The sequence below is a fragment of the Pleurodeles waltl genome, chromosome 9, assembly GCF_031143425.1.
Source record: "Pleurodeles waltl isolate 20211129_DDA chromosome 9, aPleWal1.hap1.20221129, whole genome shotgun sequence".
Taxonomy (NCBI): Eukaryota; Metazoa; Chordata; class Amphibia; order Caudata; family Salamandridae; genus Pleurodeles; species Pleurodeles waltl.
In genome coordinates, this window is record NC_090448.1 from 61,524,049 (window position 1) to 61,546,598 (window position 22,550).

Sequence of the window (22,550 nt, forward strand, 5' to 3'; positions counted from 1 at the left end):
GAGTAGTTTGTGTAGGTTGCATGGGCAGGGTCACTGTTTGGGTTTGACAATTCAGAAACTACTCCAAAGATCTCCTTGGATTTGTTCACAGAGTTTAGTATTTTATTACATAAAAGATGGATTTAGCTTGCATAATAAGTTTCTAATTTTTTAAGGGGATTTGTATAACCTTCCTTTTTGTCAGGTGAGTTATTATTTCGCTATTTAAGTTCAGCCCGATGAAATTCAAGTTTAAATGATTTCAAATATTCAGAGAAGCATTTGGACATGTCATGACTTCTTGCCTGTTTAGCTTTGCGGAGGGGGGCATGCTTATTGTTGGCTACTGTTAGCCATTTGGTGATTGCTTCCTCATACCGGTCTATATTTTCGATTTGGTTGGGAAGGGTGCTGGCCAGTGAATCACAAAAGGAGTTAAGATATACTCGGACCAGTTCCCGGATAGAATTCCCAGACATGGACAAGATTTGGGGTGAGCTAAGTCAGTTAATGAATATTTGATAAAATAGTTATCGGACCATGTGCAGGGAGAGACATTAGATTAGACAGGGCTAGATTAATGGATCAGCCCTGGTCTAGTGAATGGTCTTTGATATGGGTGGGTATGAACACATGTTGACAAGATTGAGGCTGCTGAGCAGGTTAATTAAATCTGTGGATGGTTGTCCTCTAGTTTGGTCATTTGCAGTAGTTAAAATCATCAATTAACAATATTAACAATATTTTGTCTGGGTCGAGAACTAAGGGGGAGATGGACTCTGCAAGAGAGATACATCCTGGGGGCCTGTACGTAAGAACGCATGTCAAGGGGGAGGCAGATGAGTCAAGTTTAATCAAAAGGCTATCGACATCTATAAATTAAATTAAGTAAGTCTGGTAAAACTAAGATGTTTCGTATATATTGCTACTACCCGTCCACCTATTTTGCCTTCAAGTCAATTACTTTGTTCTGCACTCTCTCGAAAATGCATCACCTCGACTGACTAACACGATCACCCTTCACAGGAAGGCATCCTCTTTGGAGACTGAACAACCTGAGAGGTGGATGTGAAAGGTGTTCATATATTCCTCTCAATCAGCCCCTCCATCTGCCAACCTGGATAAGTAATTCTTTTTATTTACACATCAAAATTTAGGTGTTGTCAACCATTATCATTTTCAACAGTGTGGAATTTCCTATGTGAAAAGGGCTACACATTGAAACTTTACCAAGAAATCATCATCATTCCAGCATAGGAATGCAGCAGTAATAATCCACAGTGTGCACTCTTTCATTTTCAAGAATCTAGAATTTATTTTCAAATAGGTTGCTAAACCCCTGAGAATCCACATGGAACTAGCAAGTGATAGTCCGAGATGGAAAACTAGACAAGGTGGTGGTGGATGTGGGGTGGCAGAGTACATTTCACAAGAGGGTACATACACCCCTTACCTGGGCATTTTTCATCGGTAAACATCCTTTTTTACGACTTTTTTATTACGAAAGTCGTGGTTAACGAAAGCGTAACAACGCTTTTTTTTTTAACCACGACTTCGTATTTTTGTGCCTTAACTACGTATGTTCTGAACAACAAACATGTGTGGTTAAGGTACAAAGAAGGGAGTTGGCGAAGGTAAGTGGTGGGTTTAGGTTTTGGGGTGGGGTTGGGGGGCGTGGGGCGTTTTTGGTTTTGGGGAGGGGGTGGGGGGGTCAGGGGGTTTTAGGTTTTGGGGTGGGGTTGGGGGGTGGGGCGTTTTTGGTTTTGGGGAGGGGGTGGGGGGTTAGGGGGTTTTAGGTTTTGGGGTGGGGTTGGGGCGTTTTGGTTTTGGGGAGGGAGTGGGGGTTAGGGGGTTTTAGGTTGGGGTTGGGGGGTGGGGCGTTTTTGGTTTTGGGGGGTGGGTGGGGGGTCAGGGGGTTTTAGGTTTTGGGGTGGGGTTGGGGGTGGGGCGTTTTTGGTTTTGGGGAGTGGGTGGAGGTCAGGGGGTTTTAGGTTTTAGGGTGGGGTTGGGGGTGTGGGGCGTTTTTGGTTTTGGGGAGTGGGTTGGGGGTGGGGCGTTTTTGGTTTTGGGGAGTGGGTGGGGGGTCAGGGCGTTTTAGGTTTTGGGGTGGGGTGAGGGATGTAGGGTGAATGGTGCCTATTGCTAATGATGTTATCAGGAATGCCTTTACAACGAAATATCGTTGTTAAGGCATTCGTGGTAAAATCATTAGTAGTAAGGACGAGGTCGGTGTTCAGACCTCGTTGTTAAGGTTAGTAGTTGTTTTTAATTCGGTGTTCCGTCATATAATCTTTTTCATCAACTGATTATGGAAATTAGGTAGGTTGTGTGCATGACAAAGGTCCCCATTTACCTGGTATACTTTGCCTTCTGGACACCAGGGCGGTGTCGAGTCCCCCAGAATCTTTGCCTCCCTTCGAGTATGGGCCATCATCTGTAAAGGTACAAAAAAGGGAACTCTTAAAAAAAATAAACAAAAAATAAGATCCAACTTTCAGAAGAGAAGCAGGGTCATGATTGTGGGCAAATTCACAGGAATTGAAGAAACCTAGAACTGTGATGACAATAACATTCTAAATTCAACCACAGACATTTCACAATCACCTGGCAGCTGACAGTTTATGGGTGCATAATGGCTCAAAATTAATTTTGATGAGCTATTTTACAAACAATCTACACAATCCTACATAAGATATATGGTCCTAATCAGCAGTCAAGTTGCCTATGTTGGCTGATGGAGGTAGTGCAGCCTTTCAGCTCTTTTTACTGTCATGCAGTAGGGCTGTCTTGGTGGTATAAAGTAAGCCCTGTCCACTATATACGAGGTACCTTCATTCCAACTCCTGTCCATCAGTCTCAGCATCCTTTTAGCCTTTCATGATTCCATCTATCTATCTATGTATCAATCATTTCAGGCTTCCAGCTGTCCTTCCTTTTGCATTCTGTTCATCCGTCTTTTCATCATTAATCTTCCACATATTGTACAAACCTTCCACTCACTTCCAGACATTCATTTATCCTTTTCCCATCCATACATCCCTTGTTTTTCATCCATTCGTCGGTTCTCTCCTTTTATCAATTCATATGTCCGTCCAATTGTCCACTCATTTTTTCAGTCTCCTTATTCCAGTCATTCTTTTTCATTCTCCCATGTAATGCTGTTTGTTATTTCACCCATCAGTCCTTTCATCCTTGCATCCATCTTTTCATGCTTTCGGTCTATCCTTGTCACAATTGTTTTTTTCTTTTCATATGTTCTTTATTTCTCTCTTTCTTCCAACCCCCCCTCTCTTTCAGTATCATAGCCAGCGCCCACATTACGCTGGCTATGCTACTGAGAGTGCAAGAGAAGGAAGGGTGCCCCCTGCTGGTATCTGAATTATAAAATACAGAAATAAACAGGGTTGAGTATGCAGCCGGGTGCCACTACACCTACTGCACCAATTGAAGCTACACCCCTGCACATTCTTTCCTTCTCTTATCAGTTCACCTTTTGGGTCTCTTTTACTGAGATTGGCTTCCCATCCCAGACCCCCTTTATGGTTCTCCCTTTCTTTCTGTGTTTTAAGAGCTTTTCTGCTCTGCTGCAAACAGAATAGGCCCTTATATAATGGGTGCCCCCACCCCTCCCACCCCCACAAGCTGTAAATGCGGGGGGGGGGGGGGGGTTGGGGGGGGAAGGGGAACACAGGGAGGGAGTTCATGACTACAGTGCTTGATTACCCCATTTTAAATACTACACGGGGTTTCAGGCCGAACTAAAGAAAGAAAAATGCAAATGCAGGATATGATGTATGTGCATCAGTATAGGAGATAAGCGTGCGACCATACCCTCTGTGAGCAAGGCCAATAGGTCTGGTCTCTGAGAACTATTGCCCTTGGCAACGTTTTGTAGCCTTCCTGTACCGCAGCCCCGATGCTTTGCAGTGTGGCTAAAACTAATGTTAAAAAGAGCTATGACTCATCTAGGACCAGTGTGTTTAAAAAAAAAAAAATTTAAGTGCATTAGTTCAAGATGCACAGCATTCCTTTATCATCATTATTTTTAGCCATGCTGCACAACAGTCACACTGCTATACTGCAGGGCTACAATTCATTGCCAAAGTCTGTAATTCCCATTCTTTACAGAATGAACAAAAAAGAAATGACAAATCCAGTAGTTTCAAACGTGAGACCTATTGCCTTTGCCAATGCTTGTTAGGTCTTGGCACAACACCCCTGTGATTCTGAACAAATCAGTTAATCTACCGAACATGAAAAAGAAAAAATATGACATTTAGCAAAAAATCCTATCACATAAAGAGAGCAATTGCGCCCATGTTTTAGTGAAAATACATTTGGCGGCAGATTCAATCTGTTTTCACAATAAAAGCAGACATCTGTTGTCACAATAAAAATCCTATTCAAAGGGGGAAAAGGGTTTCTTTATACTGTGTGTGGCATATTAAAACATAGCCGGCAAGAGGTTCAACAAGTACAGCAGGGGCGGCGGAAGGACAGCAATCAAGCTGAAGCACGAAGTACTTGACCCATGCTCCAGCCAAGAGAAGAGGAGGTGTAGCCAGGCACGCTGGCCTATTACAAAGCAGTAAATAAGAGTGACAGTGCAGTCAACGAATATTAAGCAATGGGTGGGCTGCAAGCCCCTTGTATACACTAACTCTCGCAGCACACACTTTTCGCCGGCAAGACCTAAAAAGGATAGGACTGTGCATGCTAGTCATTCTCCCCAAAATGCAAACATGGGGAGAAAATTACTTTGCAAATATAAAACTACAATGAATGTTTAAGTAACAGTATTCTCCCAGAAATGATGACAAAGGCTTGGGTGGCAGCTGCTACCTGCATCTTTCTTGTTGGTGTGTTCATATAAGAAAAGGAATTTACTGCTCCAGTGGTTTCCATTTTAATTTCTTTCATCTCTCATTGTCACCCCTTTTTCATTGTTGTTTATAACTTTGCACACGTTGTAGGTTTGGATAATTTTTCATGAATTTACAAATGTGATAAAAACCCGTAAATATCATGTTAGAGATTTTTGTGCACATGTAGTCTATGCTAAAAAAGCTGAAAGCCCTCTAATGACCTGTATGTTTAAAGCTGGCTTGACAGCACAGCTGTTTGCCTTTCCTTTCTTTTTTTTTTTTTTACTAAAAAACACAGGTTAAGAGCCATTGTATTAATATATACATAGATTTTGCTCTAGTTCTGCCTCACAGGTGAATTGTACTCTAACAACCAGTCGTTGGCTGTTTGATGTATCACTCCACCTCCTAGCATACTTGCATTGCAATACATGTAGTGGTGTAACAAAGGACCCCGCAGTGTGGGTTGGACCCATAGGGGGCCCCCTCGGCACAGTACTCTGGCTTGAGAGCTCCTGCGTAAGTCTAGAGGAGGGGGGGGTCTCAATCCAAAATTCTGAGGTCGATAAAATGAGTACCATTGAGTTGGGTAACAATAAACATCTGTTATTCAGCGCCAAGATGCCTGCGGGTGAACGTGCGCTTTACAAATACACATGTTATGTTATGTTAATGTACTGTGAAGGACCCCCCAGATTCGTTACTCCACTGAATACAGAAAACTATTCTAACTCTCAAAAGTAAACTCAATCATCACACAAATTCTGTATCGCACAAACACTCTGAATGCAGAAACGATTAGTTTTGGTTTTATTTCATTACAGCAAGATATTGTAAATGTTTTGGTCAATGATACAATGGGCCTATTGGCTTTGCTATTGCTTGTAAACAAGGTGTGCATAAATCTCTTTCCATTTACTGCACTTTCCTTCATATGTTAAGTCACTGGAGGACATTTAGAGATTATGTTTACAGGTAAGTATATCCCCATTATTCCTAATGACAGCAGCACCACACTGAACATCAAACTTTTTTCACGTTTGAGTTCAGTCTGCCGGCCTAGGTCTAGTCCTCTTTTTCTAAGTCTATTTTTTTCAATTTTATTTAGCCCTTCTCTGCACTTCTCCTATTTCAACCCTTTTCACATTCCTGTGCTTCTAATTAATTCTCACTTTTTCTCTCTGCCTTTATTCCTTACTGGTTTATGTTTTATGTCGAGCCTACTAGACAAAGCATAGGCTGTCTGTAGTGAATCATATTGGGGATCCCAAAAGCATAGGTTGGTTTGGAGCCTGCCCGTAGGTTTCCATTGGTTGGTTTTCCATCTCACTCGTTTGCCTGCTTTTTTATTGGTGTCCCCGCTTGTTAGTCTTGTGTTTGACCCACCTGTGTGTAGCGTCCTCTCCAGCCTGGGTACCCTCCCCCATGACTACGCCATACACGGAGCTGAATAGTGCACGTCTTTATTCTTCTGTGTGTAACTGTGAACATTCAAACCAAGTTTTCATTGTATTCCATTGTCACATTTCTACAGAGTCCGTTCGGAACCAAAAGGGTATCCGAGATTTTTGAAGATAGTGAAGAAATAAACAGCAGTCACTGAGTTCTCAGGTTCAGTCTTTTGTTCACCATCTTGATTTGAAGACCAATGAGTCAACGTCCTAAAGTGAGAAGAGTCTCTGGTAACAGACTTCCCAGGGTGCTGGGCAGTCACCTGGTGTCCTTTGGCAGACACCACATGGTGTTCAGCATCACGTTTCCTTCTCCACATCTGTCGGGTGATCACTACATCTCCTCTCTTAAAAGTGATATCTTTGCATGCTGCATAGGCTTTCATTTTATGCTTTTTGAGCAAGTCCCTTATACGAATTGTGTTGACTTCTTTCTCTCTTGTTGGTCCATTGAGGTAACTTGGTTGTCATTGCTCTCCCGAATATCAGAATCGCAGGACTTTCGCCTGTGGTCGAGTGAGGTGTTGAACGATGAGGATAGAGTTAAAAAACAGTTTTCAAACCAAGCTTCTCAAGAGTTGCACTCTGGACGGCTTTCTTTAGTGTACTTATAAAACGCTCAACAAGTCCATTGGCCTTCGATGACAAAGGTGTGCTCTCTAGATATTTTATATTCAGATACTCCAGGAATTCTTTGAATACTCAACTGTTAAAAGGCGGCCATTATCAGACTTCAAAATGTTTGAAACGCCCCTTGTCACAAAGATGCCATCTAGTTCCTCAATGACTTCTTCACGAGATATGGAAGAGAGATCTTCTAACCAATGGAAAATGGGAGTATTCGTCCACAATCACAATTACGTGCTGTCCGTTATAGAGTTTTACATGATGTCCATTATAGAGTGAATCTAAAATGTTGGTGGCTATTCTCTCCCATGCATGCTTAGGGAGTTGTGACATGTTCAGAGTATGTTGACTTACATTTGTAGAAAGGCAGTTGCATAGATGACAGGCATGGAGTTCCTTTTGAAACCCCTTATCTAAATACGGAAACTAAACTCTGTCTCAGAGAGCGCTTTTTCCATGGATGATACACAATGGTATAATTGTACTCTTGCAATCGTAGTCCCCATTGTTCAATGCGAGAAAGCATCTTGGCTTTTGGATTGCTAAACAAAGTCAGTAAAGCTCGATGATCAGTTACCCGCGTAAAAGGCTTCCTTTATAAGAATACATGGAAACGTTAACAAGCTCATACCACGGCTAGGCAAAACTTTCTTTCTCAAGTTGTGAATAAGCATGTTCTATTTGGGACAAACATCTACTAGCATGTGCCACAACATGCCTTCAAGCATTTGGGAATCCACTGTGCTGTGCAAGGATAGCGCCTACCCCAACTAGGCTAGTGTTAACAACAACAACCTATGTATGAAGTTTCAGTTTCAAATATGCCATTTCAGCAGCATTTTCAATTGCTTGTTTGAGTCTTTTGAAACTTTTCGCACATTATTGTGACCACTGAAATGATTATTTTTTTGTCAAATCTTGTAATGGAGCACTTAAAGTGCCAAAGCCTTGTATGTATCTTGAATTATAAGTGGCCATGCCAAGGAATGAACATACCACAGAAACCTCTTGTGGGGGATCAGCATTTGACAGTGTTTGTACTTTCACGGGATCGGGTGTCAGATCCTCATCAGAAAAGATAAGGCCAAAGAATTTTAGCTTTGTCCTGTCAAACTCACACTTGTTTGCATTGAAAGTCAAGCCTGTATAAGTAAGTAAATGACAGTCGTGTGAGAGTTCTATTGTGCTCCTGCTGTGTAGCTCTGAAAACAAATAGTTTATCGCTGTAATAGAATGCATTCACAACAAGCTGCATGATGCATCAAATGACATCTTGGAAAAGTTCTGCAGCTGATGACACACCAAAACGAAGTATTTTGTATCAAAACAGACTTTTCTTTGAGTCACTTCACTGAGTGCTATGGAACTCTGACTCTTTAGTGGATTTGGTAAGTCATTTATTTATTCTTTTCTAAGTGTCCGCTTGCTCTTCATGACACGAGGTTGATTTCTTTCATGCAGCGTTTCTGTTCGCAGCGTTATTTGGTAAATTAGGATTATCATTGGGTGCGCTTTGTAATCCTGGTTGTATCTGCCTTTTACCTTAATGTTCCGTATAACGTACAATTTTATCTTGTGTGGCAGTGCAGTACCTTTATGTATGGCCTGACCAGTAGGTTCTCGGCCAATGGCAGAGTCATTACAGTGCTTTTTTGTCTTCGACTGCTTCACAGCAGCTGGAGCTGCATTTTGACTCCACGTGCATGAAGCAGCATTTCCGTACTTGGACAGCGACACACATGGCACGCAGGAGCAGTCTGTTTCAACCACGACAAACTCTATGGGAGAGCATGACTATTCTTTGGGTTATTTATCCCCCAATTTCGTTGCCAGTTGTAGCGTCCTCTCGAGCCTGGGTACCCGCCAATGACTATGCCAGACACAGAGCAGACTATTACAGGTCTTTTTTCTTCTGCATGTAACTGCAAACTCGACCCCCTAAACCAAGCTTTCATTGCATTCCGCTCTAGCAACTACGTCACACTTCTATGGAGTCTGGAGCCAAAAGGGTTCAATCATAACATTTGCAAGACTCTACACGGTGGAGCATTGACACTTTATTTGCTGGCATCGTGCTTCCAGTGCTTACTTTTCAAACACTATTTGTTTTCTTTCGAGTGAACCATGCCATTAGAATGCAGATTTTTTTTAGCTTTACCCCTGTGTACGTCTTTGTCCCTGCACTCAAGGTAGGTCAGTAATTCCAGACTGCTCCCTGCACCTCTCTCGCGCTCACCTCTGCGCTTCTTACCATTGCCCTCTCCCCACCTGTGCCCTCCGTGTTGCTTTCTCCCAACTGCCATGTTTTTTGTCCGCCCTCACCCTTTCCCTTTTGTGTTTCTTCTCCCCCACCCTCCACCTCTCCTCCCATTGCTTTGGCATTCCCCCCCCCTCAACTCCCACCTTCCACGTATTGGTTTGCAGTCCCTTCTACACCCCCAGTGTTGCATTTACTCCTCTGCAAAAAATACAAAAATAAAATTTGGGATTGGTGCCTAACAGGTAAAAAAGCTTCATCATCATTTTGAAGGATCGCACATGCGTTACTGGTTTGCACAAATACAAATATCAGAAAAAGGCAAGACCTATTAGTTTCGCCAATACTTTTTCTTCTGAGTTTATGCTTCTCAACTCAGTCACCTCTGTCCACTTTAACAGTTCCTCATTCTTCTACCCTACCTCTTACTCTAATATTTCCTTTACCCCTCTGCTTTTACAACAGGAGAGACTTGTATATGAGGGAGTTGTGAGCATTCCAGGTATAATCTCACATTACCCACATTATTTAAACAAAAAAAAAACAACAAAAAAAAGAGATCACTTGTATACCAAATGCTCAACTAACCAGATCAATGCATCTTTAGGGAATGTTTGTGTTAGAGCAACATTTTATTATAAATGGATTCTCACCGCTACAACAAACTGATTAATGGTTGATTAATGCTCTCAAACATCGGGTTATAAAGCGTGTAATAAGTATTTGCAAGGGCAATAAAACAATATTTTCCCAGTACAAAACTAGTTAAATTTACCACTTACGGATAAACATAAAAATGAATGTTAACTACCCACAAGCATAAAACGTAACAAGTAGAGGGGAAATACAATTTAAATATATATATATACGTTTTGATTTCAGAACTCTATCCATTTTGGGGTCCATTATATAATTTAAATGCCTACCTATTTACAGTTATATTTGGCTAATACCAAGTGAACAAAGGATGACAGTGCAGTAAGTAAAGAGTACAGGACCATGGGGGGAGAATATTGAGTTTAGAAAAACTTTGGGTGTTTCCAGGAGAGTGAAATGTGGTTGTGTTTTATTAGAGGAATGAAGCCCTTCAAGATAATGCCTTCCCTGCCACTCACTCCCTTTTTGACCCATCATCAAACTCATTCCACTTCAGTGACATCACTGAAATACTCTGTGCATTCAGACATATGTGGTACCACTACAAGCTGGTGGCAACAGCAGATCTCAGACCAGCATCTGAAATTCACATGGACAGGACATGATTGTAATGTCCACGCGGAGACAGGACATCAATAGCAATTACTAGACCATTATTGGGCCAGAGAACCCCTAGAGCTGCCCTTGCATGCACAGCTAAACTTTAACACTGGTAGAAGAGAACTGACTGAGTCAGGATGGTGTCTATTCAATGCATTGACTAGCTGTGTGTGCATGCGATGCTGTGGACAAGACGTTGCCTTCAAAGTGCTTACCTCGGAAGAGCATAGCAAGGGCTATTCTATAGATTACAAAGGAGGACGTTATTTTGTTCAGAAAAAAAGTATGTGTTCAGATTTATTCACAAAAATACCACTTTTCCTACCCTCTTAGCTAGGCACAGCACCTCAGACAGTGTATTAACTTCAATGCACAGTAAGAACAATGATGATTATGCGGTCTACGGGTGCCTGTTGGAATGTCCAGCTTCTTGCAAATGCCTGGCACTTAGCAGAGCCTTGGCAACATGGTAGTGTCATCCTAATGGTACATCTAATCTCAAGAGCAAGCCTTGCTCCTGCCAAACCTTAGGCCTCTCTTCCTGCAGCTGATGCAGGCGCTTGATGACACTGTCGCTCGGCTCATGCGAAAGCCGACATTGACCCAAGCACATGCAACAACCCAAACGTGGGCAACAGATTCTTCCTCATAAACGCAGCCACACAGAAGAATCAAATGTAAGCATAAGGTGAAGTGGCCAATAATGGTGAATATGAGCAGCAGAGGCAGAAGTCAAGTTTCATAAATGTGAAATATGCCCACAACTATGTTTTTTTTTTTTTTTTGTTTACCAATGTTGCCAGCACAGTCCTTCAAAACAGTGGTAGGTCCTGCTACACAGGCTTCTAAGCACAGAAGCATGTCCAATGAGATGTACTACAAGTAAGGAGATCCTGGTGAATATGGAAGCCTAAAAAGGAAAGGGCTTGAAAAACTCAAAGCCAGCCGAAGCATTAACTAACAGGCTGGCAGGAAAAAGTTTACTGCTACATTTTCAACAGCAAAGCTTTTTCAGTTCACATTGATAAGGAGCCACCACCAAACACACACCAATTTTAAAGCCTAAGGGTCCTAGCCCCCTACCCAGAACACAAGTATATACAAAAGGACCTGACAAAACTTGTTTAATGCTATTTTGCTGCTTAAGAAAGTTGGACAGTTCACCAGGGTTGCTCTGGGCTACAAGTTGGCCTGAACCATTAAGTGATCTCTTGCTTGTGGGGAGTTACCTGTTCTTTATCAGGCAGATGCTGTCTTTGGGTCATAGCGGCTCTAAATATTTCTCAAATAGTTACCTAAATCAACCAATTCTTATTTGCACCTGGAAAGGATAAGCCAGAGGCGAGTAGTTCACTGATAAGAAGGGATCAGACTTTACTTTGCAAAATGTACATTTTCTAGCCTTTCTGTAACCATATAATGACTGGTGATTCTAATAATATCCTTCACCCTATGCCACTTTCAAGTGCTTCACTGCAGCACTTTACTCCATTCAAGATACATCTGGTGCCTGCTTCTCCATTTTTAGGGTCGAGCCAGCGTTGCATGCGCTTGGGCATGCGTTTCGCATGAGAGACGCTTAAGGAGTTAGAAAAGGGCTCGGTGCCCTGTTCATGTCATGTCAGTGTCTTTCATTGGTTCGTGGGCTTGCCTGTTAAAATCTGCTTGCTCTCATTAGTGGAAGGCACGCATACGTCATGCCTTTTTCGGTGGTTAGCCCTCCTCGAGCATCCGGTTTGTCGACCACTTTTTATCTTTGTTCGCAGCGCGATCTCGCTTGGCAGAAGTCGACCGCTTTCCATGACATCGACCCTGTTACATAGTTAATTGTACTTTTTCTGGTTACGTAGATAATTGCACTTTTACCGATAGGTTTCACCAGGAGTGAACTGTAGCAGCGCGATCGTGCTCTTATAGCTCTAACTTGGAGAAATGCGAGACCCGTTGCATTGCAAATGCTTGTTTAAGTTTCCCCCTGTGCTTTTTGCTGTCTACGCTGCCTGGCTACACCCTACATCACATTTATTTGCCCCAGTCAGAGGGGCTCCTCAGAGAGAACCCATATTGTGAGCTGTCCGAGCCCCACCCCATTGCACAATGACCTTATTACCGCCAATGGCTGGAAGAAGCTGGCTGATGAAAGCCAATGATTGAAAGGGGGCGGAACTAAAGCCTGCATATTGTAAGACAAAGGTCTGGTTGACAGCTGTGTTATCAAAACCTAGTCCGAAAATGATTTCTCCACCAGTTTTGATGCATCTTTTTCAACACACATTAAGTTATGTCATTGGAAATGGGGAAGTCGTTGTCTTGACGATGGTGTATTTGTAGGTTTAAATCTTTCTGATTTGATATTGGCACAGAGTATCGAGTTCAGCAGCACCATAAGGTCTGTAATAATCATGAAACCATTCCATCTGCCAGCACCAACATTCCACAGATGCAACATTGGTGATACACTAACTGTAACAGACACTTACTAGGAGCAGACACAGGGAGGGAGGAGATACTGAGCGTCAAGAGCAAGGAGCCAGTAGAATCCGCTTACCACACCAACCCCCATGCACGTCCTCCACCACTGAAGGATTCTTCATCACGCCCCACCGTTTGATTGAGGTAAAACTCATCATTTGTCACCCCAGCAAAAACCGAAACAAAACTCCAATCAACATCACCCAGAAAGGACACAATAGCATGAGTAGATTATCCAGAACTTATTTGGGGGATTCCACCTAGATGAGGATATGATGTTGCCCCTGATAAGTCACCCTTCACGGGGAGCCCTACTGAGGCTGTGAGACCCCCTTGTTACCCACTTCTTTTTAACTGCCACAAGTTCCTCCTTTCTGACTGGGGTGTACAGATTCAGATCTAGGAATGACAGAAGTCATCTCTTTACATCACAGCGTGTTCCTTTTTGCTGCACGCGCGCTTGGGTTGTTCAGTTCCATTGAGCACAGTGCACCATTACTGCCCTCCATCTCATTCTCTTTTCTCCCACTCCTTGGCACCAACCTGTGAGCTTTATTCACCAGCCAGAAGTATGGTGCAGCGTGTTTGTCCACTACTTCTCCAAGCACCTTCTCAGACTCCCTAGGGAGTGAAACCACATTAACGTCTGGTGTGGCTTCGAGGACTAAGAAATGCACGCCACTGTTGACTGCCCAGCGGTGGAATGTTGGAGTAGAGTTGCATCATTTCTTCACTTTAGCAATCTTTGAAAGCGGTCACCTCCACCATTTATACTGTAGATTCTGCATCACTCTTCTCAAGCACCGGCACCTTCCCAGGGGTCCCTCCATTTGTGTCTCCACAGTCCATCCCTTCTACTGCTCTTCCTACAGATTCAATGCTATGTCTTCACATTCAGGTCAGAGAGCACAGCATTAATAGCATTTAAAAGGGACTGTATACTTAACTCACCTGCATCTTCTCTACATGCCCTCCACTGCTTCTTTGTGACCCTTCTTGCCTGCTTCACTCTGCTGCTTGAAGAAATCCAGTCCCTACTTGTCTGTCGTGGTTCTCTCCTTGTGGTTCTCCAAACACTTAATACAGGCTGGTTCCACCAGTAATCACAGCAAGAGAAGGGCAGATGTTTGGAGGTATATTCTCAGTTGGTAAACTCCAGGACCATATATGTAAAGAAGGTCCCATACCAACTCAATGTAGAGCACCTCTCTCAACCCCCAATGACAAATGAATTCCAAGCTGCTTGCCAGAAATCAAGCAGAGTCCCCACTGACTCAGTCTCCGACCTTTATTCATGCTTAACGAAGTCTACACCCGCAAGGTGAGAAACACACAAATGTTCTCCTCTCCCAAAACTCTCTCACATTGTTCCTTTGTCTCTACACAAGAAAGGCTCCTGTCTTTGGACTCTTCCTTTGCCTTTTTAACCCTGAATCAGACCACCAGAGTGTAGTGCAAACACCTGAAGATCCAACTCTGTCAAGCTTTTGTACTGAAAAGATTAGACAACTTAGGCTATAGTCCTCCAATGTCTCACTTACTTTGCCACCTCGTGCTCTGAAGCATCGACTGAGTATGTTGGTGCTTTACAAGCACAAACAATTAAAATTTAAAAACCCTTGTGAGGCACCTTGCATTTCTTAAAATGGCTGCTTTGGCATCCTTCAATGTCCTTGTGGACAAACCACAGCTGGCCATGTAAATTTGTGAATGATGTGGCTAAACCTTATAATCATATTGCAACCTCAAAACCTCTACGACTTGTAAATAAGTACTGTTTTTATACAAGAACTCATCTGCTGTCTTTTCAGTGGTGCTAAGAGTCCCGGTCCTGGAAACTCCCTCCACAGGCATTTTGCCAGATCCTCCATGATACCAGAACACACTTTTCCAGTCCTGTGGACCAAAAGAAGAGATACAATTGACCTGTGAGTGCAAAGTCAAGAATCTGGAAAAATCAATCCTTATGTAGTGAATTGCATGCATCCTCGGTGAGGGGCGCGTTGCCCTTCTGGTGTGGTCTGTGAACGCCCAATTAGCAGTCCACTAGAATCAGTGATCATTAGCTACAGATGGCATGCTGTATTTCACTCTAATGTTTATGAACACAATTAAAATGGCTGCATCGGAAGCTGGAAAGGTTCCAGTCCAACAAAAAGATATGATTAAAATGGAGGCATGGATGAGTGACTTCTCTACTCTAGACTGTGCAGCTAATTAATGAATGGTGGCAAATATGCTCTTCCTAGACTGTGCTCCCTGCAAGCAATTTTTTTTGTGCAATTTATAATTTTATTTATATAGCGCTTACTACCCCCTGATGAGGTGAAGCGCTTTTTACAAGTAGCACACTACTCCAGAACCCAAAAGGATTAGTTCTGAATTAGTATAGGGAAATATGAGTATAGTATTAGTATAGGGAGGTATGAGTTAATTTGAGTAGAGTACATGAGAGTCTGTTAGTTGGATTGAATAGAATAGTGGAAGGCTAGAAGAGGAAAAAATCCTGAAGTGTTAATTGGGAGATCATAGTAGTAAATTGAGGTTTGTGGTGAGCCAGGGTTATTTTGGAGATTTTAGTGGTAGAATGGGTTTGGGATGAGTCAAAGGAGAGCTACATGAGGATTGTCTGGGAGATCATAGTAGTAAATTGGGTTTTAGGGGCAGCCAGGAGGGATGGAGGATGGAAGAACCTAGGAAGGGTTATTTTGGAGATCATAGTAGTAGAATGGGTTTGGGATGTGTCAGAGTGGAGATGGAGGATAGATTGATAGAGGTATAGGGGGATGGTGAGACAGAGTCAATCTGTCATACTTAATAGGTCATTTTCAACAGACTTTTTGTCTACATGTCTCAGGTGGTCCAACCATTGATGCTGTATGCCAACTAAGATATGGACCTCGATGTATCCCACAAGCATAGTCCCCGTGCACAGAGGGTGACAGGAACCGTCCCCATGATCGGCACATCTTCTCTATGCAGAGAGTCTAAGCCTTTACTGTGCTGAAGCCTCAGCTCTTTCCAACCATTAACCGCCTTGAAGGAATTCCACTAAGAGTGCTCTACATACATCCCCCATTCATTCATGCATTGTTCCACTTTCAAGAAGCTGCATTTCTTTTCTGAAGTAAATAATGCATTGATTTAAAAGTCAACCCGATACAGTAACCAATCGACTGCACCATCATTAACTGAATACTGAGATACAAGACAATGACAAGCAGTCGTTTCAACAAGATTCAAGAGCCACGGAAAAAAACAGAGAGGAGAGGAGGGGAGAGAAAGAGATGGGAGGAGGAAAAAGAAAGACTTTTTTTTAGGTCTTGCCAGAAGACAGCTTTAGCCTTATGTTTTCCTAACAAACAAGATACAAATAAATACACATATATATACACAGATGGGCTTTTGTTCAGCCCTCTTCATCTAGGTTTGGTCAAGTGTCATTCGCATTTCACTTCTGCCCACTATAATCTAGAGCTTGGTGCAAGGGATCAGTCTATTTCAACTACTTGCTCTTCCTCTGTGGGTGTCAGTATTTATTCTTTCACGTGTGCATCACTGCCTAGAAAGTAGTCCACTTCAGTAGCAGGGTTGGTAGACCATTCATTCACCGATTTTATTTTGGCTATCAATGTCTACTTTTAATTCATTTAGTTTTACAATACCATTTTTTTTTTTAAACAATCAAACTCAGCCCAACGTAAGAAGACAATAGTTTTTGTTGATTACAGTTTATGTCTACTACATGTGTTGCAAAAAAGAAAATTGCCACGCTTTTTTATATTTCCAGACGTGGATGAATGCATACTTTAATTACATTTTTTGATTCTTCTTCCCCATTGCTAAATTTTTATCAGTCAACATCACAGCAGAAGTGAACATACTACCCTGCTGAAAGCAATATCCCTCCCCTGACAGCAAGTATGGGCACCACTCTCTTAGGTGGGGCGGTCCAAGATTCCGTGGCGGCTCTTCTGCTATTGCGGAGGAGCATCGCCCCCTTCCCCCGCAAACAGCAGCAGCTGCAAACCTTTAAAAATAAAATGATAATAAAGAATGTTTATTTTCATTTTATTTTTAAAGAGGCTGGGCCCATGGGGGATGACAGGGAAGGAGGGGGAGGGCTGTGCACTCCTTTCAGTGAGCATGTTTTTTTTGCCGGCCGTCTCGGGCCGACCAACACACATGCGTACTGAGCTCTCCAACCTGGCACTGTGTTGCCGGGTTGGAGACAGCAGGCCCAGACATCCATTCTGCCTTGGAGTGCATAGCCAGGGAGCTCCGGCGAATCCTAACTGTGCTTTCATGCTGCTGGCAGCATGAGAGCAGTGTTAGGATTGGCCGCAGGGCATGCAGGGAGACTGTGTCTGCAAGTGGAGTGGAGCCAGAAGAGTGGCGTGGCGGGGGAGAGTCAGGCAAGCTTTTCTTTTTTTTTTTCCCGTTTTTACGTCTCCCTGCCACGCGCCACCACACCCCTTTCCCGCGCTGTGAGACACACCTGCCAAGATTCACAGTTTGAATGGGCATCTCACACCTTTGTTTCATGGTCTAACTCCACATGTGTCCAGACCTGTCAATTTCCCAAGCTTACAACTTTTCCAGTCCTGAGCTTTCATTTTACAATCCACTGTTTTCCATTTATTTCAATTGAATTGAAACAAGACTACATCTCCCAGAATGCAGATTTGAGAAACAAAGTCAGAACAGTACCTGCTTCTGCCAACACTAGCTGTAGACGGGCTGCCCCAATCCGTGAATGTTTTCTTACACCTGGGAATCATTTTTTTGTCTCTACCAATTCATATTAACAACTGTGACCTCTTGGGCCACGTGAACTCTACTTACACTAGTGCATTCATCCGGTAAGTTTCAGTAAAGTTCCACTGTTGGGAGTCAGTGCTAAAATAACTGGCGAGAGACATACAGAGATCTGAGATGATATACTGAGCAAGAGAGTGAATTTGGAGGAGAGGCAGACAGCAGAATGTCAATTAATCATTCATGACCATTATTTCCCTAAACTCCTTTCAAATCCAAGGAGGCAAAGCAGATCAACATCAGAAACAACAACTCAAGGAAGTCCGTTGACATTTCCGTTTTTTACACAAATTTACACCATAACAATAGTAGACACTGTTTCCCTTTTTTAATTCAAAATACATGCATTACAGGCTACTTATCTACCATTATTGTATTGTATTGTAATAGTATTTATGTCGCGCTTACTACCCCTGATGAGGCGTCGAAGCACTTTTCGGCGAGTAGCACACTAAACCGGAACCCAACAAGAATTAGTGATGGATTAGTATCGGGAAATATGAGTACAGTTTTAGTATTATGAGTTAATTTGAGCCGCGGATATGAGAGTTTGTTAGTTAGATTGACTGGAGTAATATGTGTTATGTCATATTTGAACTAGTGGGACTGTAGACTTTCCCTGGTGTTTCCTTACACCACTCGGCCGAATATGAGATCCTGGCCACATCCATTCCTTTGCATTAATTCATGCGCCATTCCAAAAACTGGAAGCGCTTAAAACCGGATGAACTACACGTTTAAGGACTGTAAAGACAACCTGAAATTTGAAGATAGTTGGCATCTTTAGTAATGGTCCTCATTATTTTCGTTTCATTGCTGGGAAAGGCAACAACTTGATCAAAAGATGGCTATGCTTGCTTTCTACATTTTAGACTGAGGCTGTGATTTGCTACATGGTACGTTACCACCCTCTTAATGGATTGTTCTAATGGGAAAATTTCATTAAAACACCTTTAACTGTTAGCTCTAAATACCGTCTATGAAGAAACCTATTTCTTTCTACCATCAAGATTCCTCTCTCTCGCACAGGCCATGAGGAATATGTCCTAAGCTTTTGTAAATGTGTAAAAGGCGTTTTGTGAAAGGAGTAGAGTCAAAAAAACCTGAGTGATGTATCAAAGCATCAGTAAAGTGCCAGGACCCTTCTTAGGAGCTTGGACCACCCATTGCCTTTACCAGCGCTGCCAATGACCGTACCAACTCAACTACTAGCCACACTCCTACAAGAGTGACAATTCAAACTTTTCCAGGCCCCCAAAACTGTACGGATGGGTGGATGCGAGGCCACTTCTGCTGCACCTAGTAGCTTGCTTATTTGAAATTAATTGAGCAAGACTTACATTCTGGGAATGTTCCACACAGTGCTTTAAATGGGCCGGTACTGAATACCGGCACTTTTTTATTTTGAGAGGGAGAGTACCTGCACTTCTCCAGAAAAACGTAATACTTTTAATTGGAGAGTACCGGCACTTCTCAGAAACAACAGTGCTTGCAATGGAAAAATAGAAGTGTAGGTACTCTGTACCCGAGTACCTGCTTGTTTCTGAGAAGTGCCGGTACTATCCAATTGAAAGTATTAAGTTTTTCTCTCTCTCAAAATAAAAAAAGTGACGGTACTCAGTACCAGCCCATTTAAAGCCCTCGTTCTACATACAGTGCTTAATTTGTGCTTGTTGTTTCCGGTGCTGAGCACCAGCACTCATTTTTGAGGGCCGGCGCTTATTCTTCTGCTTCAAGCATTTGCTGCGAGCAAAAGGCACATATGGGAAAGGCGGAGGAAGTGAAAAACGAAAAAGCGTCACAAAGGGAGAAAGTAGAAATCAGCAAGAGTGAGCTGAAGGGGCAGGGTGTGGCTTTATATGGACTGAAGAGGCCTGAAATGGCTACCTCAGTATTCCGTGTTCGCACATTTAATTGCAGCAGCCACGTGTTTAAAAGCAGGGCTTTGGGCACCGGCACCTTTTCATTTACAAATTAACCACTGTCTACATAAGACGGGGGAATACCAGGAAGCTGGGAAATGTGTCCTCTCATACGCAGATAATAACACAAAAAAGCATTGGCAAAGACAAAAGGTCTGGCTTATGTGCGCCACCTCACGCAATCAAAAATTCTGTTTAGGTGGGGGGGGGGGGGGTGCACAAAAGAAGTGTAGGTGTGCTGCACTTTCACTTCCTGATTTGCACCGATCTCTCTGTGAAAGTCGTCCAGTACTTTGCGAGTTCAGTGGGAAACAGCCAGCCTTCCCCCGCCCCAGGCCGTCCCCGACCTGCACCCTTGTCCTGTTGCTCCTGCAGGGCTGGTTGCCTTGGAGACGAGCTGCTCGGTAGAGGATGCAGAGAATATTTCTTGCGGCAAATGCAGAAGATGAAATAAAAATAAGAAAAGCTGCTCCCTGATCCCAGACCGGAAATGGTGGCACAGCGTAGGTCTCGTCCGCCATCACGGTTGCTAGGCCGCCAGTGCCCTTAGAGACTGTGGGCACATAAACAACTCGCCTGCTAGGATAAACAGAGAGGGGGTAAGGCTGAGCCCGGACACCCAGCGCTAAATCACACGAGCTGCATAAACACCATTTGTTACCGAGGCGCTGGTGATGTCAAAGAGACATAAACAGCATCCCAGAAGCGGCTGCCGCACATTCCTGGAGCCTGGCAGCCACCGCGCTTCCTCGAGCATCCCACTGAAGCACTGGTGGGTGTGAGGCCTTCGTCGCTTTCTAATGCCGGCTTTCCAAAGCCTAGAAAAAAAACACTTTCATCCAAAGGTTTGTGATCGAGATGCTTCAAGAGAGCAGAAGGACCACTTTCAGGACCTGGAATATCACGCGTGGGCCTGTGCAGGCTATACAACTAGACATCTCGTTAAATATGGGATACCGTACTTTTAGCATATAAGGATATTGCAAGTCACTGAGGACTTCAGTGACCCTCAGAGAAATGAGGCTGAAGACCGAGGTCAAGCAACTCAGCGAGAACTTGCAACATCCTCATTGCATGTAGCAGGGTGTACTTTGTTCCTTATAATGGATGGTTACACCCATTCATGTCTGTCACCGTAAAAGTCATTGGAATTCTTATTTGCTAAGAAAGATTCCCTCTGAATGCGAATGCCATAATTAATACAAATCTGTAGTATGAAAATAAAATAAAAAATGCGGTTTGTATTTTGTTGCAGGTGCATATATTATGCTAGTAGTTCAACTTAAGTCACGACAAAAAAAAGGTTTGGGTGAGCATGAATCTGCAGATCAACTCCTGCTTCCTTGTAAATCCAGTAATGTAAAAATAAGCCTGCTACCATAAATGCTTCCTTACAGGCTATGAATTGCATACAATCAGTAAAAAGTTCAGATGAAAAATTAAGAAAAAAAAACAAAAAAAAAATAAAAACTTGAAAACATCTAAATTTTTTAGGTCGAGAATAGCAGTGCACAAGAACTGCTTTACCGACATGTTGGTATGTAACTGGGCTTTTAACCACGCCCACTGCACGCCCATCACTATCACTCGTTCATGGGCTTGCCTTTCAAAAATCCTTTATCACTGGTAAATGCTTTACGTTTGTCCCTCCTTGGTGCGGTTTAGTTACAGTCTTGGACATCGCCCCTGTTACATGGGTAATTGCACTTTTGCGGATATGAATGACTGAGCGAACTTCTTTTTCTTTTTGTGTGCTGCTTCACGCTGATGCTGTGGCGCTTTAAATCGGCTTGCTTATGTGAAACTGTATTACTTTTCATTTTCAATTTATGTGTCAAGAAAAGTCGGGTTAGGAGTTTACAACGCTAATCGTTCTAACTTGAGCAAATGCGAGACCCATTGCATTGCAAATGCTTGTTCTGTTTAGGGAGCAATTGTGAATAAGTGACCTGCCTTTTAGATCAGTGTCTCCCAACCTTTTGACTTCTGTGGAACCCCACTTTATGATTACTAGAACCCAGTGACCCCGGCTGAATCATTATTGGAAGCTGGGCCCGCTCCCCATGGAGTCATTACTGGAAGCTGGGGACACCCTGGCCTAAAAACTGTCCATGATTTGAACCGCAAAACAATCCACCAAAAATACAGAAACAAACATTCCACATACCACATACATAAATAGCACATTTTATTTGGTTTGCAAAGAAATAAAGACAAAAAAACCAGGAAGGTTGGAGCTTTTCGAAATGCAACTGAAGGCATGCATTGTCCATACTATATTCTGTTTGATGCATCCTCACTCCTCCCGCAAATCCATCTGAGGATACTAACTTCATTTTTAGCCTCAAATTAAAAATTCCTTGACATTTACAGTTCGCTTTAAACATTTTCAATTGTACAATTAGCCACTTTATTTATATACACTTTATTAATCTGCTACAATTAGTTAATTTTCTTAGCACGGTCACGGACCACCTGAGGAGGTTTTGCGGCCTCCCCCCCCCAGGAGTCCCCGGACCACAGTTTGGGAACCACTGTTTTAGGCAGTCTGTTGGCAGCAGGCATTATTAGGTCACAATTAAACTGGAGGGCTTTAGCGGGGCGGCTCCCTCTGGGTCTTAGACTCCGCATAGTTGAAAGCGGATGTAGAACCTGGTCCCTAATTGCCCTAGATGCTGTCCTAATCTTTACAAGTAAAAACATTGATCGATTTCTGAACAATGGCTGTACAAACCGTTAGACAATGTGTATCAGGGATGTTTAACTTAATTAGCTTTCCAATGAGAATTTCCTTTTTCCAGGATGATGTTTTTCTGTAATTTCTTTTCACACAGCATAGTTCCCTTTAATAGCAGTAGATCAATGTTACTATTATTATAGTGCTTTGAATTCATGACAATCT

General features: G+C 42.9%; 1 protein-coding gene across 6 annotated transcripts in view; it reads right to left on the reverse strand.

The window, feature by feature from the left end:
* GRIP2 (glutamate receptor interacting protein 2) overlaps window positions 1-22,550 on the reverse strand; it is a 654,787-nt gene that overhangs the window by 246,408 nt on the left and 385,829 nt on the right. For all 6 annotated transcript variants that reach the window (XR_011198609.1, XM_069206296.1, XM_069206295.1 and 3 more), the window contains exon 2: window positions 2,333-2,413. Coding sequence is in view for 5 of the 6 variants with exons in the window: in XM_069206296.1 (XP_069062397.1) it covers window positions 2,333-2,413 (81 nt within the window). In the remaining variant the exon portion in view is untranslated. The remainder of the gene's footprint in view (window positions 1-2,332; window positions 2,414-22,550) is intronic.